At 44.9% G+C, this 17,942-nt stretch overlaps 2 protein-coding genes across 2 annotated transcripts in view; one reads left to right on the top strand and one right to left on the bottom strand.

Annotated features, from left to right (window-relative positions):
- Positions 1–17,942, top strand: part of gig2p (grass carp reovirus (GCRV)-induced gene 2p) — a 359,050-nt gene that overhangs the window by 140,643 nt on the left and 200,465 nt on the right. The gene's annotated exons all lie outside the window — the stretch shown is intronic.
- Positions 1–17,942, bottom strand: part of adgrv1 (adhesion G protein-coupled receptor V1) — a 124,469-nt gene that overhangs the window by 81,455 nt on the left and 25,072 nt on the right. Inside the window, exons 21-53 of the mRNA XM_071927478.2 lie at positions 17,858–17,942; positions 16,747–16,926; positions 15,955–16,135; positions 15,395–15,588; positions 14,899–15,019; positions 14,479–14,563; positions 13,413–13,548; positions 12,816–13,181; positions 12,450–12,693; positions 11,954–12,169; positions 11,647–11,862; positions 11,220–11,464; positions 10,927–11,108; positions 10,260–10,758; positions 9,318–9,630; positions 8,776–8,985; positions 8,109–8,239; positions 7,720–7,819; positions 7,356–7,535; positions 6,984–7,147; positions 6,343–6,430; positions 5,150–5,228; positions 4,879–5,017; positions 4,620–4,761; positions 3,900–4,165; positions 3,262–3,437; positions 2,925–3,052; positions 2,500–2,681; positions 2,145–2,291; positions 1,890–1,970; positions 1,435–1,699; positions 524–646; positions 77–299 (exon numbers count right to left, since the gene is read on the bottom strand). The exon at positions 17,858–17,942 is cut by the window's right edge and continues 289 nt beyond it. Of these exons, the coding sequence (XP_071783579.2) occupies positions 77–299; positions 524–646; positions 1,435–1,699; positions 1,890–1,970; positions 2,145–2,291; positions 2,500–2,681; positions 2,925–3,052; positions 3,262–3,437; positions 3,900–4,165; positions 4,620–4,761; positions 4,879–5,017; positions 5,150–5,228; positions 6,343–6,430; positions 6,984–7,147; positions 7,356–7,535; positions 7,720–7,819; positions 8,109–8,239; positions 8,776–8,985; positions 9,318–9,630; positions 10,260–10,758; positions 10,927–11,108; positions 11,220–11,464; positions 11,647–11,862; positions 11,954–12,169; positions 12,450–12,693; positions 12,816–13,181; positions 13,413–13,548; positions 14,479–14,563; positions 14,899–15,019; positions 15,395–15,588; positions 15,955–16,135; positions 16,747–16,926; positions 17,858–17,942 (6,087 nt within the window). The remainder of the gene's footprint in view (positions 1–76; positions 300–523; positions 647–1,434; positions 1,700–1,889; positions 1,971–2,144; positions 2,292–2,499; positions 2,682–2,924; positions 3,053–3,261; positions 3,438–3,899; positions 4,166–4,619; positions 4,762–4,878; positions 5,018–5,149; positions 5,229–6,342; positions 6,431–6,983; positions 7,148–7,355; positions 7,536–7,719; positions 7,820–8,108; positions 8,240–8,775; positions 8,986–9,317; positions 9,631–10,259; positions 10,759–10,926; positions 11,109–11,219; positions 11,465–11,646; positions 11,863–11,953; positions 12,170–12,449; positions 12,694–12,815; positions 13,182–13,412; positions 13,549–14,478; positions 14,564–14,898; positions 15,020–15,394; positions 15,589–15,954; positions 16,136–16,746; positions 16,927–17,857) is intronic.

Genomic DNA, 17,942 nt, shown 5'->3' with positions numbered 1-17,942 from the left:
GAATAAGCAAAACTAGTCCATTCCTGACTACTGTAAACAACACACCAAAACATCAAACAAATTATAAAATCCATACCTGGGTATGAAATCAGACTGGTTGGAGACAGAAGTGAATTCATAGACAGTAGAGCTGGTTTCCTCAGCAGAGGCCAAGAGGATTTTGGTGGTGTTGAGGGAGGGAACTGGCAGAGAGAGAAAGCTAAAGGCTGGAGGGGCTCTCAGGATCATGGAGAACAGACTGACATCAGACCTCCAGGAGTAGAGCGATGAGCTGTTTCTGCCAGCAAGCAGGACGTAGGCTAGGAGAAAGAGAGGGGGAAGACAAAGAGAGCTAGAGACAGTGGAATCAACTTTTCACGTAGGTTATTCTCATAGTTATGTGAGTGACCAGTGATGATAGCAAAGAGGATATCAATGGAAATAATCATATATACAGTTGCATAAGCATAAGGGATTGGAACGGGACAACCGATACAACAAATGGCGTCTTTACAGATAAAACAGTTTATGTAATTGTACTCACTGATTCCTGAAGGAGTAGTGAAGTGATGAATAGAAGTGAGGCCTGGGTGAGGAATGGACTGTTTATGCTGAGGTGAAGACTGTCCAGAGCCCCACTGTAACACCTCACAGGATGGAGAGGGACCTGGAGAGAGATACATACAAACACACACGCACACACACACACATACATACAATATACAAAAAAAAAGAGATTTATGTTCTTTCACGATAGAATGGCATGTTTACGTAAAGTAAGGACTGGTCTGTCTGACACACCCAACACTGACAAATTATAACCTCCGAGTCCCTCTGTGGTTCTGCTCTGCTCCACATGCAGGCCTTTCCAGTAAACCCACAACAGGTTTGAACCGAGAAAACTCGCCACTTCTGCAGACTCAGAGAGATTATGTATCATCAAAATATACAGTGCATAATCAAAGTATATGATACAGCATCCATAATGACTTTTGTCATCTTGGTCGGGACTATGTTTTGTCTGCAACAGACACATATTCTCTCTGCGCCTTCTAAAGAATCACCGATGTATGTATACTATCCCAACCACCATGTCACTGCCGCACAATCCACTAAAATGTAAACTAAGAATACACACACAGAAAATAACAACTGGTTATTGTAAAAATACAACCATCCCCTTAACATAGATTAAACACACAAATAGCATCTCCTATTCAAGGCCATTTCTAAATATGTCATCTCTACGACAGTCCATCAAAAAAACACAAAAAACAAGCGCATAAATTATAGTTTATAAATGTCACTTGCCAAAATCTGTGTGCATTTCAATATCTACAGACCCGCCTGAAGCACAGATAACACAGGCACATATTTAGAGTATACATTAAAATTGGCAAAATAAAGACGACAAAATTCGTCAAGGTTATGCGAGGTCAAAGCAAGAGAGGTCACCTTCAATAACAACCAATAGGAGAGTGTCCGCCGCTCTTGTGTGGATTGCCTCCACCTGACTGGCTCTGCCGGTGAGTGGGAGGGGCTGCGGATTCTGAAATTTTCCATTGGTCCACTGCAGCAGGACGCAGCTGTCAGTCTGTCTGTTTATGCAGGCCGCTAGGTAGGGAATAGCCCCACGAGTGAATGGAGACACGCTACGGATGTCCTGTTGGAAGTCAAGAGTCTGGAGGAGGGTGAAGAAGCCTCCGGTCCCGATGAAAACCTGTGTCATAAAATAACAGAAGTTGGATCCAGTGATGTGAGGATTGAGATGATTAAAATGAGTGTTTTAGTTCTGCCAAGATAAATGAAAACAGTTAAAGGTCCGTGGTCGTAAGAGAAGAGACTATGTCATCAAGTCCAAGTCTCAAGTCAAGTCAAAATGTCACCCACACTGGTACAATCAGACTCACCTGACTTGATGTGATCAGATAATCTCTGCTTTCAATGGAGAAGTGCTTCACATCCAGAGCTTCAACGCCTAAGGTTTGTTCCTAAGGAATTCAGATTGCACCAAATCATATGAAGAGAGAATACAGTACAATACAATGCCATTGTGAAATGTTAATGTAACGTGTAGCCTAAGTACATATACAGTACTGTAGTCAGAGCAATCAGTTAGTAAAATAACAAGGGTCATAACTAGGATTATATTGAATTATATTTACCAGTGTCATATTGAGGTCCCTCTGCAGTTTGAAGATGCTCAGGTTGGCAGCAGGGGAGAAGGGAGGGCCGCTGTGTGTGATGGCTATGTAGGTAGAGCCGTTCACTGCAAACCCAACACAGGAGCTTGGTTCCTGGATCCTAACAGACTAGAATGGCAAAAAAGCCAGGTTATGGTGTAATGTATGATATTGTGAACAGTACATTAGCTCCACACTGGGGCTGACTGATAATCCTATTCCTACTGCACAAGTCTTCCTAACAGCGGTTGCTCTATATGCTATTTTGTTACATAGTACGTGTGTTTAGAGTAGGCAGATCACACTCTGGTGGAGTGGTAATACTATTATACTCTACCTGTATGGGCAGGAAAACCCCCTGCCACCGGTAGAGAGTGGCCATGGTGTGGCGGGATCCGACAGGGGGCGTCCTATCCAGCCTCATAGCCAGGGAGGAGGGCGCTTCAGGGAGGGAGCACCAAGCCGAGGTGGGGCTGTCCTCGAACGTCTGGTACACACCCATCACTGAGAGACTACCCTCTGGAAACAAGGAAAAAAATATGAATTCTAATGGTAAATAAGAAGAAGGAATGTAGTAGGAAAGAAAGGAAGGGAGGGGTACACAAACAGACAGATAGCTAGCTTGCTAGATGGATAGATAGCTTTCCAGCATGCAGCTAGCTAGCTAACTAGCTACATAGGTTACATACATACAAACATACATAATACAATTCATGAGAGGCGTTTGTAGTGACTTAAAATTAAATGATTTCTTTGTCTCACCAGAGGCAATAGCTGTATCTGCCTGTGTCTCCCATTCCACACTGACAGCTGACTCCAGACCGTTACTGCGAGACACAGTCAGGAAGACCGTCCTGCCGCCTTCATCAGCCACCACCTCTGTGTTAGTTCTGCACAGAAAACACACAGATACAGTGAATAAAACCATGTTTGTGCATGAGCTTGTGTGTGTGTACCTGTGTGTGCACGTTTTCATACATGTGTATGGTCATATGCATGTGTGCAATATATGACATTAGCTATATGTGTTTATGACATCCCAGAGCTGGTAGAGAGTTTTTCTTTGGTCAGGTCCTTGTTGGTGTGATTTGATTCGGACCTGTTGAGAGTGGGTCCAATGCGGAACAAGCCAGAAGGAGCCAGGTTCTCCAGGACGGTGATGAGTGTGTGGAGCTGGTCACCCAGCCGTGCGCCTCCTGTCGGACTGGACAGGGTCACTGTGAAGGTTTCATTCACTTCAGGCTCAGCATCCAGCACTGCCCAGATCTCCAGCGTCTGGAACAACACACACCAGACTCAGGCAATGCTTCTGACGAATACAATTTCTCATAATGCTATTTCCAACATACATCAAACACTCCCTATAGTTGAATGAAAACATTGGCTTATTTTTAGATAGAGCTTTTCTGTCTGTCCTGCTCATTTGGTCTTGGCAAGATAGCACCAGTACTTCCTCAAGCCAACCATATCTGTTTAACAAATTATAGTAATTAAAATGATCTTTTGATCACATTTGTCATTAAATAATTACTAATTATAGTAATTAAAATAATCTTTTGATCACATTTGTCATTAAATAATTACTAATTCAAACAAATAAATGACCACTAACATGTAATATGCCATTTTAAAGCTCTGAATGCTAAGTCCGTGTAAAACAATGTTGGGTCACAATTAAGAAACCATTGCTTTGTAATTGTTTAACGGCTGTTAGCCAGTGAGTCTCCTCTCGCTCACCTTGAACCTGACCCCATCCTCCAGCACCACAAAGCCTTGTGACGGTATCAGGTCACCCTCCGCCAGGCTGCCGTTGGCATCAGTGATGGTGAACTGAACGGTCACGGTGCCGAATGTGCCCTCCTCTGGGCTGCGCAGCACGTACAGCGTGGCCACGCTCTCGCTCAGCCCCGACACCGACGTGGGCTCCTTCAGCAGGAAGTGCTCGCTGCTGTTGAAGGAAATGACACCATGCCCGTCGTCGCTGGCCAGGATGTTCACGGTCGCTGTGGAAGTAATACAATAGGTAAGATGTGGTTCAGGAAAATTACACTCTTCTCACTGGTTTCTTAAATTGTGGGTCGCAACCCAAAAGACGTTGGGTTCATGCAAGATAGTAAGAGCAATAAAACACAATGTCAGATGAGCCAGTACTTTTCTATTTTAGGTCCTGAAAAAACATATTCTCCTTTCCAAAGAATGCATTCAAGACATTTTTCATCCCACGTCATTATCTTATTGAATCATTAACCAGAATCTTTACCAATTCTCCACCATGAACTGCACTTTTTGTACTGTTTGGTAGATATGAACTGGAATATGTACTGGAAGCTTTGCTATCTTGTCCCTATGTTTTGTGGTGTTTGATTATCTGTTTTTGTATCTTGTCTGTTTTTAACTACCGCAGGACAAATTTCCAAATGTCTATTCTATTCTATTCTATTCTATTCTAGTTCCTACCTGTGGTATTGGTGCCCAGCTCCAGCCCGGGGGAAGGATTGGACAGGATCAGCAGAAATCTCTCAGGTCCCTCTGGAATGACGTCATCAATGATCTGCACTTCCACAAACTTATGCCTTTCACCATCAACAAAATGCAGCGTCTGGGTAGACAGATGGGTTTTAAGTTAAAAACTTGATATTATGACAGGTATTAAATATGAAGTGTGTGGGTCTGTGATGGTGCGTGTGTTCTGCGTGAATGCATCTGTGAGGCTGACCGTTTGGCTGACGTTGTAGTCCAGTCCTTGCTGAGCCTCCAGGTTCTGAGCGTAGAAGAAAAGAGAGACATTTCCGTACGTCCCCTTGTTCCTGTAGGCCACCAGGGTAAGCACCCCTATCGTCTCGTTCACCTCAAACCTATAAACCAGAACACATTGTTTTCAATCAAAAAAACACAACAACCCTAAAACATAAAAATTGAGCATTCTGAGTGAATGATTTATTTATTTGTAGAGACACAAAGTAAGAAGGAGGGGGGGCTTTTCTCACATGGTGTTTGTCCATTCAATGACTCCTCTGATTCCATCGTTAGCAACAATGCTGACTTCTGCCATCAAGCCTTGGGTGTCTGGGGGGAAATACAGAAAAAACAGAGGAAAAGATTTTACTACCTTGAGATTGTCAGTCATATAAATGCTGTCCATGGTAAAAACTTTAGCATTAGCAGTAGCACTGACTTCAGCACTACAACTACAATGCAAGCATCAACAGCAAAAGCTGTACAAAAGGAAACTGTAGAGGATCTAACTTCTGTCACGCCACATTTGAGCCAAGGATTATAGCTAAGAAACATCTACCGTAAGTGGCTTGGGAGGCTGAGCAGCCAAGGCTTTTGGGTGGACTGATTTATGACCCCCTGAATAGTCGTCTCCCATTCACTCTATGGCTAAGACACTGGGAGGCCAGCTATGGGTTTAGTTTGGCTTTCTCTCTCCTCACCACACAGTGCTACTCAGCTCCCACCAAATCCCCAGGCTTCCTCAATCATGGAAAGCATCAATCCTACCATCCAAGCCACATAATGACTGCTGCCAAGAGAGAGGCTGTGTGTTTACTGTGTGTCTCCAGGCAGAAGGCCTATAGTATTCTGGGAGTCTCCAGGCGCTACTGTGCCTGTAGTATTCTGTCTACTCATCGCTTTCTAAAGTTACTCATTCATAAATTGGACTGCGGTTTGGATTATGCAAAAAGGGTGGTAGTAACTGCTACGCTCTTTCATGATACATTCTGACATTCAGCTACAATGTTTTAGTTGAATGTACAAAGAAGCAATGTAAGCCTAACCTACGCGACATTTTAGGCAAAGCGTGTGAGCATATGAATGTGTATTTTACCTGGCAATGTGCAATACACAACCTCTATTCATCAAATAGAGCAAAGTAGTAAGAAATTGGGAGAAAAAAATAGAAAGGAAAGGAAGACAGGGATTTCACAAAATTACGCAAAATATAAAAAACGCAAAGTAGACCAGAAACAGAGGGGAACTGTACAGGGAAAGGCAAGGGGGGGGGGAAACAACAGAGACGTTTACATGTAGGCTACTTTGAGACTGTCTACAATAGTAAAGTACAGTAGCAAAGTAGAATATCTAAGTTGTAAATACACTGAGATATTGGAAACTGTAATTAAGGAAAAGCATTAATTAGTAGAGATCAGTTCTAAGCTGCTACATTGCTCCATACCTAGCTGGGGAGCAGTGGCAAGGGTGGTGATGAGCACTGCTGATGTTATGTTGACCAAGAAGAACTCCTGCAACTCTGGAATGTCATCCTGGGAAAAGAAACGCTTACAATTCAACATTCAAATAGTAAACACTCTGCCTCAGTACAGACAGACATTTTGATAATTTCACCTTGTTGAAACAAGTAAACATGTGGTCCCCCACAAAGATGCATCATCCGTCCAAGTTTCACCAATCAGACATCAGTGATGTAGCAGTTATGGCCTTTCAATGTTTGAAATTTTAACCGTAAATTATAGTAGCCCCATCAGGCCAATCAGTGTAGTTTTTTAAACACCAGTTCCTAAAATGCATCATCCCTCCAAGTTTCATTAAAATTTACCAGTGGTGTCTGAGATATCATGTTTCAGTCCAAAATGTTGACCTTTCATTATAGCGCTCCCCATTAAGCCAAGCAACAGAATTTTTTAAATGCTGGGACATTTAAATGGAAAGATACATCATCCCTCCCAGTTTTGTCAAAATCAGACCAGTGGTGTCTGAGATATCACCTGAAATATCACAGGACGGACAGCCCAATCCATGCCCCCTCTCCTCCACCCCTGCCATATACCGTACATAGAAGACAGACACAATCCTCACATCCAGTATGGTGACAGGGATGGCAACAGAAGTCTGTCCTTCCTGAAGGATAACAGAGCCGGTTCCAGAGATGAAGTCTCGTCCCGGGTCAGCGAGATCTCCCTCTACCTGGGACAAGTCCTGGAGAGAACCCTTCAAAACCTCATAGGTGATGTTCACCGCTCCTGGGCGAAGAAGATTTAGGTGTAATATCAGTTAGAGGGTGAAGATTTACATTATAGATGCAAATAGTTTATGAACAATAGCTGTTGAAATTCCTTATCCAGGATCACTGAATTATATAATACTCAACTCACTGCTTAGCATAAATTTAGCATAATGGGAACTTATCCATCAGCACTACACCCATGTCTCTACACCGAGCCCACTGACCTGAGGCTCCAAACTCCCTGTTGACGTAGATGTTTACAGTTCGGTCCCGTTCCTCCGTGGTCACCCTGACGGAGGACGGGGCAATGCTCAACATCCCATAGGGTTCATCGCTGGTTTCCACGGTAATCACCGCCTCGCTGCCCTGAGCGTCCAATGCCGCATGGCCTGTCACCAAAACACCTGTGTGATGGCAAGGGAGAAAGTGAGAGAATGTGTGATAAATAAAATGAAATACTAACTCAAAATTTATACTTATAAACTATTTATATTTCTGGTAATTAATTATTTGTAATTGTAGATGTTTCTCAGAGCTTTATTTGTTTTGGTTCATATCACAAAGAAGGCGTCAGAGCAGTTGTATTACCAAAGGTTCGTATGTTGGACAGGAAAACTTTGTATTCATCTTTGTCCTCTGGTGTGGCATCTTCAAGCAGCTGCAGAACTATGGTGTCATTCAGCTCTCCCTGTAGGGGATAATGCAAAAAGCAACGTCAAACCACAAATCATTAAGAAGATATTACATTGCTGCAGCTGGAGATATGAATAAATACAGCTGCATCCATTTAAATCACCCAGGATTTAGCCTTTTGCTAGCTGATAACTTCAAAACAACAAAGAAACGCTGATAACATGCTGATCTGTGCATCACTGTACTGTACAATGTAACAATGTAACTAACTGTACTGATCTATTTAACCATACTCCTACCACCATACTACAATAAACTGTTCTATGCTCCATCCAGTGCTTTACCTGAGTGAAGAAAAGCGTCCCTGAGGTCTGGGTGAAGGTCCTGTCTACTAGGGGGCCTTGGACAACCCAGTCCACGGTGACATTACCCAGACCTGGAGCCGTCCTCATCACTAACAAGGACAGCCTCTCACCTGTAATGCAAAGCATGATACAGTTACAGCCTGGATTCAAGTCTAATCTTAAGTACTGTGCCTTGTCTTTCCCATACATTTGAGCAACATGTATGAGCAGATGATCATTCTGTAAGCTCAAGTACATGTCATATAATGTCAAGATGGATACGTTTATAGATGTTTAATGTGAACTGTGCAGGTTTTCATAGATCCAGCTAGAGATGCTTCAAGCTCTCTCATTCCATTAGCATGTGGTGTAAGGATTCATCTTAGGTAGAGTTCAGCTGCTCTGTCATGCATACATAATGGCCATGATGACACACTGCCACATGTGCCACCTGTTGCCGCATGCTCTCACTACTACTACAGCATTCCCTCACCTGCTCACTCAATTACACAGTTAGAACAAGTCTCCAGTGACAGGGATGCTGGATGTAAGTCCTTGTAAAGACAAGGGGGGTTTGAATTTTGAAATTCTGTGAAATGTGAGTATCCCAGACTTGCATATACACCCATACAAACAGTCTCACATAGCAGCAAGAACAGACACCCACCCTCTCTGGCAATGACAGAGCGTGCAGCTGGATGGAAGCCTACTATCCCAGCCACATTATCGTTAGCCAGTATCACTATGGCTACAGTGTCAGAGCTGGGCAGGATTCGACTTCCTCCCTCCGTCTTTACCAGCCCAATCATGAGGCTCTCGCTGTCCTCTGGCTCGCTGTCATCTCTGATTACTATCTCTACGATCTTCTTCACATCACCTGTAGACAAAGAGGATACAAATACAAATGAGTATTCTGTTAAGTGTACTTACTTCTGGATAAAGCACAAATACCCCCATCTGAGAAGATGTCTGTTAGATATGACTTGGTACAGAATTATGCAACTGCATACTGCAGGTGTGGAGAAAACAACAGTGGAGAAAGTCACTGATATATTCTCTTATTTTGTATTTAAACACTTAGAGAGTAAAATAATATTGAAATTAAACTATTCACCATGTTGCTGGTCCCAGTTTGGGAACCACTAAGCTAAAAGACACATGAATAATCTTAAAATTGCTATTGCTAATCAGTCGCAATCATCCACCTACCATCTGCAAAGACCAGTGTCCCTCCAGTCCCAGTGAAGTCGGCGTCTGGTGTGGCTTTTCCTCCAACAAACCTCCACTCTATGGTGACCCTCCCCAGACTGCCATCTCTCCTCTCTATAACCAGGGGCACCACAACCATCGGCTCCTCTCGGACCTCTAGATAGAGCCCCTCCTCGGTGGCGTTGGGACTGAGGCTGTATATTAGAAACACCCCAAACGCGTCCCCATTGATCCCTATGGTGACCACAGCCTTGTCCGGCTGGCCAATGGAGGGCAGGTTCTTCTCCGCCACAGTCATATTCACCAGCTCTACCTTCAAACAATAAACAAAGACATTTTATTTGTAATACATTTTTCAGTCAAATTCAGCCAACAGAAAGTGAATTAGATACACTCTCTTATCCCTCTTTCTTATAACCTCTGATTCCTCCAGTGGAGATGCACAGTGGCCAACAGTACACAAGAATGTGTGTAGCTGTGTGAATGTGAGGCAGGGCAGTGCGTAATAAGAGCATGTCATCTCAATCGACTCTCCCTGGATAAATAAAGGTTAAAATAGGAGGAGCACAACAGTGTGAGGTCTCAGCTGTACAGTAACATTGTCAAAAATGCCATCCTTTAAAGTGATAATCCTAGTTTTTCTTGATTTTGGTGACACCTTTGGTGATATTGGTAATTGCTTTGGTGTTTTGCACTCAATGTAGGCACTGGCCCAACTTACTGTAATAATAACAACATGGCTTATTATATGTCTTCTACATTCTTATATTTATTCCAAAAAAATTTGCTGTTCAGAACAGCAAATGTAAAAACTAGATATAGGTTGAATCACTATTGTATGGTATCAATCAGTGATAGAGTACTGAAACAGACATTTATTTACATGAAAAAGTTGTGGATTATTACTTTAAGTAATGAGTTTACTTTTCGTAAGTTGTGTACCTTCAGGATCTGGATGGAGAAGCTCTCGTCCATTTCAGGGAATTTATCAGTCAAGATTGGGACAGTGAGGTTGGCGACCCCTGACCCGTCCTCCATGAAGGCGCTCTGAGCCGTCATGGTGGTGTAATCGCTCCCTGCCACAGCCTGAGTGCTGAAGAGGACAGTAGCCGCAGTGGCATTTTTCACATAAGTCACAGCCTGAGGTTCCGGAGTTAGCCGGTCCGCCCCTGAAGTCACCCACGTGCAGGATGGTGGCGTCACCGCTGATGAGAGAGAGAAGGCCTGGCAGGCGCGCTCTCTCAGACAAGCAGCAGCACACGCAGCCAGGGGTTCTTCCTGGTCAGAGATACTGACCGTCCTGTGGGAGGCAGCAGATGGAAGGCCTGGCACCGGGGGGGCGTAGTACATCAGCAGGTCCTGGCCCTCAGCCTGAGTCAAGCCAACAATGTCAATCTCTGAGGTGCTGTAGAGGATCTCCATACGACCAAAGTTACCACCACTGGAATTAAAGCAATGGAGATGATACAGAGAGAGAGTGGAAAAGAGGGAGGATGGGAAAGGGTGGGGGGGTGTTGTTAATCATACCATGAAAGAAAGATGGTGACTATGAATAATGAAATACCAGTAGAAAACAATAATGAAACGCAGCCTGAGACAAAGGACCAACCTCCTGCGGACTGTAATATTGGCTACATAAATTCCCTCCAGTGGCTCCTGCACGCGGTACACAGACTGTCCGAAGTAGACCGTCCCATATGGGTTGTCATTAGCAGGCACTATAATGTTAACAGATGTCTCAGCTCCTAGGTTTCCTCCATTACTGGTATCAGTCAGCTCCACCTTAATAATCTGGAAATGACAGTGTGTGTGATATATTACAATCACCATATTTCTGCGCTTTCATGTCAAACATGTAGCGACAAATGGCACAAAATACTGCACTCACTGTAACTTTCTTACCTCAGTGATTTCAGGTACATCGTCGGCTAAGATTTCCACTCTAAGCGTCTTCATGGTCTCTCCGGGAGCAAAGCTCACCTCCCCTGATGCGGGTCTGATGTCCCCCACCGCTAGCTGACCATTGACAGTGGCCTGCCAGTGGACTGCCACTGTGCCGATAGTCCCAGCATTACGGACAATAGGCAGCGTGACCTCGATGGAGTTAGATCCTGGTTCCTCTATGGTGACTTGGGCAGCCTGGAAGACTGGAAAGCAACAAAACCAAGTGAAGAACTCACTTAATAATGGGAAATTGTCAGAACTCCCTATAACCAATTGCAGTCATAACTTCAAATAGCGAGGAAGCAATTGTTAACTGACGGATGATTTAAGTCAAAAGCATGTAAGATGAAAAGACTGAAACTTATATTGGATAATGCCTACTAACCAAAGGCACCGAAGGGGTCATCAGAAGGCAGTATGGTGATGATGGTGCGTGTGAGTTCCCCCAGCAGAGCTCCTCCAGTGGTCTGGTTGATCAGCTCCACGCGAAAAGTCTCCCCCAGCTCAGGGACCACGTCGTTGATGATGTAGATGGGTACAGCCTTACTGGACTCCCCCTCCAGGAGGACCACATCACTGGAAGCTACGCTGTAGTCTTCACCTGTAGGAATATACATAAGTAAACATGGACATAACACACATAAAACGTAGAGACGAAACAGCATTAAGTCCATCCTCTGTCCCATACTTACTGACTCTGGCAGTCATAGGCACCGCCCTGAACTTGACAGATACGTCAGCAAATATGCCCCCCGCGCGTACGACGTTTACGATGGGCCCGACGTAGTCCTCGGCCACACTGACAGCATGGTGCGACAGCTGGAGGGTTCCAAAAGCATCGTCGCTGGCCTCAACTATGACCTGGGCTACAATCTCAGTCCTGGAGCCCAGACGAGGGGATTTGGCAACTGGGAGGGACAATGAGAGGATATAAAATCAATGTAGTGTGGTATAGTTGAGTCATTTCAGTAGCTTCTGTGAATCTGTGAATGTCCTGCATAATATGTACCATGATGGCAGTACATTAAAAGGAATCCCTCAAATTCTTAGTGTTTATAAATCATTTTTGGAATAACAGCAGTTTTAGTTGTAGACTAATAAATACATTAGGTATCATTATGACTTGAATGATTTCAGAATGATTTCAGTTAAAATCCAAAACATTCAGCGTCAGCATCAGTGTCTTACTGAGCCTCTCCTGCTCTCCTTCGATGAGATGAACGTTGATCAGCTCCACAAACACAGATTCATCTCTCTCTGGGTCCTCGTCATCCAGCACTTGAAGGGTGATGTTTGCTTCACTCTGATTGGCCAGGAACACAACAGACTCTAGGAGCGGAACAAAGTCCCGCCCCTCGCTGGCCCGGCCCACCCCGCGGGTCCTGTATGGTGCTGGATCTGCCTCACTCAGCGTCCCGTATGTTACACGCACCTAGGCCAATGACATGTCATGCAAAATCATATCAATTGGTAAATCCAGCACGTGAGGACAGCTATTGCATCTGTCGAACTGGTTTATTAATTCATTTAACATCAAAGAAACCTTCCACGCACCTTTCCCATCAGGCCTTTGTGTCGAAGGATGGTGAGGGTGACAGTGGAGTCAGCTTCAGGCAGACGGACGGGCCTGGTGACATCAGCGAACACAAAAACACCATAAGGGTCGTCGCTGGCGAGCAGGGTCAGAGTAGCGGAGGTCTGGACACCCAGGCGACCATGGGAGACGTTAACCAAGGACACGGTGAAGCTCTTGTCCAACTCGGGCTCCTCATCCTGGGCCACTCTGATGATGACGTTCCCCGAAGTCTGACCTACGTCAAAGGTGACGTTCCCAGACCTGCTGAGGAGCTCCTCCTCCGAACTTGGTTCAGCCTCCCAGTACACAGTCACATTGGAGAGGTCACCAAAGGACCGATCCACCTGGAGGAGGATTAACGGGGAGAGCAGAGACCGCATGATGATAAACTATACCTTATGCTGTATCACAACAACTTACAAAAGACTTCTCCAAGCACTGTCAAGATCTGGTCTCGTATACCCAACACAGGGAAACATGTATCTGCCTGGAGGCGTACATAAAAATTGAAAAAGGGAGTATGCCACTGTCAGAATATGGGCATTTTACAAGTTCACACCATGTATCAAACTGACCTGAAGGATCACAGAGCTGCGTCCGTCCTCAGGCTCTGTCCCGTTAACAGCCAGGGAATCAGGACTGAACTGAAACACTCCGTGGGCATCGTCAGAAGCAGCGATGGTCACCGTGATGTGGGAAGCAACTCCCAGGCTGGCTACACACACAATACCAAATATGATTCTGCATTACTTTTTAGGGATATATTTTAGTCGCATTTTTAGTTTAGAGTTTAAGCATGAGGTAAACAGGTAATACAGGTAAACAGTACACATTGTAGCAGGCAAGTGCCGAGCTGCCAGCATTGTAATAATCAAAGCAAGCAGCTGATTTTCATAGAAATTGCCTCAGAATAACACACTCCTTGTTATCACTAAATCAGCGACATTATGGTCAAGTGTGGCAGATTGAAAAGCAGCTTCACAGTGTGTGGAGGTTATTTCAATACGGTCCAAGCCCAATGTAAAACCTCGGGGTCTGTGACACTCCATGTCAACCACTTAGCACTGCTGCCCCCTTCTCAACAGAAAGGCTATTTGCTTTTCCCACATCACTCTCTTTGGGTGCTTCTCACGGGCCCCATTGCAATGTAAATAGCACGCACAAGCAAGCACAGACACATACGTGCACACACGCACACACGCACACACAGACGCATACCTGCTAAAGGGGCATGTATGCAGCACTAATAACCTAGCTGACAGATACTAGCTCAGTTGATATGCAAAAGGTTAGTTGTGGTGTACTGTGTTTGGGCTTAATTCATATCTGAATTAGGGTTAGACTGATATATCAGTTTGCTGATATATATTCCCTTTTATTAAATGCTGTTTCCACACTTGCACCGACCCTGCCAAAAATAAAACTCTGGGGAAAACACTAAATCCTAATTTTGTGAGCATAAAAATTGACAAATTTAAAGATATTGAATATTGGCAGAACCAGCAGCTAAACCCATATCAGTCAAGCCCTAATCACACTTAATGAATTTGAGATATGATCTGAGCCCAAGGTAACAGTAAGGGAGTAAGGGTTGAAGGAATGGGGACAAGAAGAGGTGAGGGGAGTAGAGGAAGGGGAGACTTACCACGGTGGTGATAGGATGGAAGTAGGAAGTCAGAGTCACTCTCCCCACTACCACTTCCTTCACTACGCAGGAACTGATCCACTGGTGGATCACACACCGGGATCACACAAGGATCAAACCAGGTCAGAGGTCAGAATCACACCAGAAGAGTGGGGGTCAAAGGACAAACCGGAGGTGGGGGGGGTAGGTAGGTAGGTGGGAAGCACACAGGAGCACAGCACACATAATCACACCAACACACAAAAACAATAGGGGAAAATACAGGATCAGTTCCGCTCTAAATTAGAGGATAGGTGTTGAAAGGTTTCTAGTGAAAGTTTATTGAATTAGAAATACCTGTGGAAAATACTGCTAAGGCTCAAAATCGATCAAACAATTTGACGTAAACTGGATTTTGGCCTCAAGTGCATTCTTACCTCCTCCATCAGGATGGTAGAGCTCTACTCTGAAAAGCTTGTCCAGCTCGGGGACAGGGTTGTCAATGATGGTCACAGAGATGAACTTGAACCTCTCCCCTGGCAGGAAGTCCAGCATGCCCTCTGAGTCCTGGCAGTGGAATATAAAAAAAGAGAGAAACCCATGAAAGCTGGCAGAAAGTTGGACGACAACTGACGCTCACTCATTGAATATATTGCATAGTTTGAATGTAGGAGGACAGCGATAATTTTACTTATGTTATCAGCATATGGGCCTCAGCAAGTTGGATCATTTTTTTATGATTGAGCTCTTAATATTCACAAAATGTTTTGTATATGTTTTTTGGATTGTAGCATAAATAGAAAAGACAGTAGTGTATTATTTTGGGAGGGATTCATAGCCACTTATTACTTTATGCAACACATTCTTCCCTACTATTGCTGCAGCATATTGAACTATAAGAAAGAAAAAACAATTTTTTTGAAAGAAAGTGACCTCATAGTCCTCGGGGCTGGACGCTGTGAAGGGGGTCGTCCTGTATCCTACCATGACCCTTCCCAGAAGGCCTTGGGCCCTGGCCACCAGCAGACGGACTTCTCCATCTTCTTCGTTAACAGTGATGTGGGCGGGTTCTAAAGCTGCAGAGATCAAGCCTTCCCCCGGGGGGCTAGGCTGGAACTGGAGCAGGCCTGGAAGAAGGAGGCAGGAGGAGTGTGTGTGTGTGAGTGTGTATGTGTGTGTGTGTGGTGATGGGTAGAGGAAAGGAGAAAGGAGAGAAGGGGAGAAGACAGTAGATTGTAGATAAGGACGCAGTGAAGATAGGGAAGAGGAGAAGGGTGATTGGTGTAGGAAGGCAAGGAGCGGGGGAGGATGGAGGTAATATAAGTAATAAGAGGGGAGAGGAGGGGGGAGGGGAAAGTTGTGATACTCATGTTCAGCCGTCTCAATATGCCACGTGTCACTACCAGCCATTACCAAAAACAGCAACATTGAAAAGAACAGCGCTGATGTGTGTGTGTGTGTGTGTGTGTGTGTGTGTGTGTGTTTATCAGTACCATAGGGGTGGTCACTGGCTGTGACAGAGACAGTGTTGATGGAGTTGTCGGGGTCGATGCTTGCTCCGCTGGAGGGGGTGGAGCCTGGCTTCCCATCACCCGACTCTGCCGACACCAGCGTGACCTGAAAGGACTCTGCCAGCTCCGGGAGGTTATCATCCAACACCAGGAGGTTCAGTCCCTGGCAGAAAGACATTAAAAGGGAAAATAGCTTTATTTTTTACTCTAGACCATACCTAAGAAAGATCTCCTTATTGAAGTCTACATTTCTGTCCCTTCTCAGTCCCTGGTGGTTGATTTGGCACAACTAAATCTCACATTGTTATTTTGGTGCAATGTATTCACAATGCAAGGTTTTGTCTTTGTTGTGCGCCACAGGCTTAAAGAGTAAGCCTAATCGTCAGCTGACACCTGTTGACGCATCAGTAAATTCATAACTAACCAGCCACTAGGTGGGGCTGGATATCAAGAAACATTGCAATAGGGGGGAAATACTGCTGTCAAACTGGTACATGTTTATTTGAAATAAATATAAGGATGTGTGAATACAGCTCACCATGGATCAATCCACAGTTGTTTGTTATTCTCTGTGAATGACTTTTCTCTAGGTGACCCCAGGTGAACTCAGTCTCTCTCTCTTTCTGTCTCTGTCCATCTGTGTATCTCTCTGACTCTGTCTTTGTCCCTTTTTATTTCTCTCTCTCTCTCTCTCTCTCTCTCTCTCTCTCTCTCTCTCTCTCTCTCTCTCGCACTCTCTCTCTCTCTCTCACACACACACACACACACACACACCTCAGAGCGCTGTCCAGGCATGAAGAGCACAGCTCCGGTGGCATTAGCAAAATCCTGGTGGGCTGGGATGTCACTGTCCGAGCTCCCCAGCTGGGTAACAGTGTAGTTGACATAAACGAGGTCCAGAGCTCCCCGCGTACGCTCGATCACACACGAGATGGTGGAGCCCTCCTCTGTGGTCTAGGAGGAGACATTACAGAGAACAAAGACAGCGGATTGAAAAACAAAAAACAAAAACTCCATGAAATCTGAATTAACCATTGGAAGAAGTGTAGTCTGCACATGCATCCAACTATAGTCATTTAGTGTTTATACTATGCTTGCATGAGCTAGTCTTACCAACTACCTTAATGGTCTGCTCTAATTCCTGCACAGTCATAGTGTGATTTGGGGAGAGACCACCTGATAGCCCACATGCCTCTACGTCTTTTTGTCCCCAAAGGGTATAGGATATAGATCCCTACTTCTGATGGAATGCCTTCCCCGGCCCTGCCACCTGTTGTGCCGATGGAGACAAGGAACTAGATCTCCCGGGTCCCAGTACTGGAACTCCTGATCCACTTCTATAGGAATGCCCTGGCTAGCAGACCTGCCGCGGCCCGGCCTCACCAGCTGTCGCTCTACCTGAGAGGGGGCCCATATGAGAAGCCACGTGTCCAATCCAACTAAAGAGGGACAGCATGCTCTCCCTGCAGCCAGGCGTGAAGACTGATTAAATATGCACTAGGACACGGACTCACAAACCGATGGGTTTACGTTACATGTCTTTCTAGGTAACAGTAGGCATACGTTTTCTCTCTAGAGACAACCGAGTGTCAAATGCAGTGACAACACTGACAGATAGCATTGTAGTAGAGGTCATGTAGAAGCATTCAGGCCTTATTCAGATGATACTGAATGGTATAACTGACCTGCATTGTGCTTTTGATAGTTGTACATCACAACAAATTGGCTCTGTCCATCATTTCAGTAATGTTTGCGATGTAGAGATAAGGTGGTGGTAGATGCCCATAGCAACATCAGTGAAAGGTGTCAGTTTCATATGTTAAGCCTGTTCCAGTGAACTCAATGTGGTCCACTAAATGCCACAGACGAAATGCCGTCCACTTACATTAGGTGTGCAGGCACCGGTGAATCCAAAAAAGCCGTTGGCATTGTCACTCTTCATGACTCGCAGCGTGGCAGTAGGTCTGGGG

This window comes from Centroberyx gerrardi, chromosome 8 (assembly GCF_048128805.1).
Source record: "Centroberyx gerrardi isolate f3 chromosome 8, fCenGer3.hap1.cur.20231027, whole genome shotgun sequence".
NCBI classification, from domain to species: Eukaryota; Metazoa; Chordata; class Actinopteri; order Beryciformes; family Berycidae; genus Centroberyx; species Centroberyx gerrardi.
Note: the sequence above shows the minus strand (reverse complement) of the source record. Positions and strands in the feature narration are given on the sequence as shown.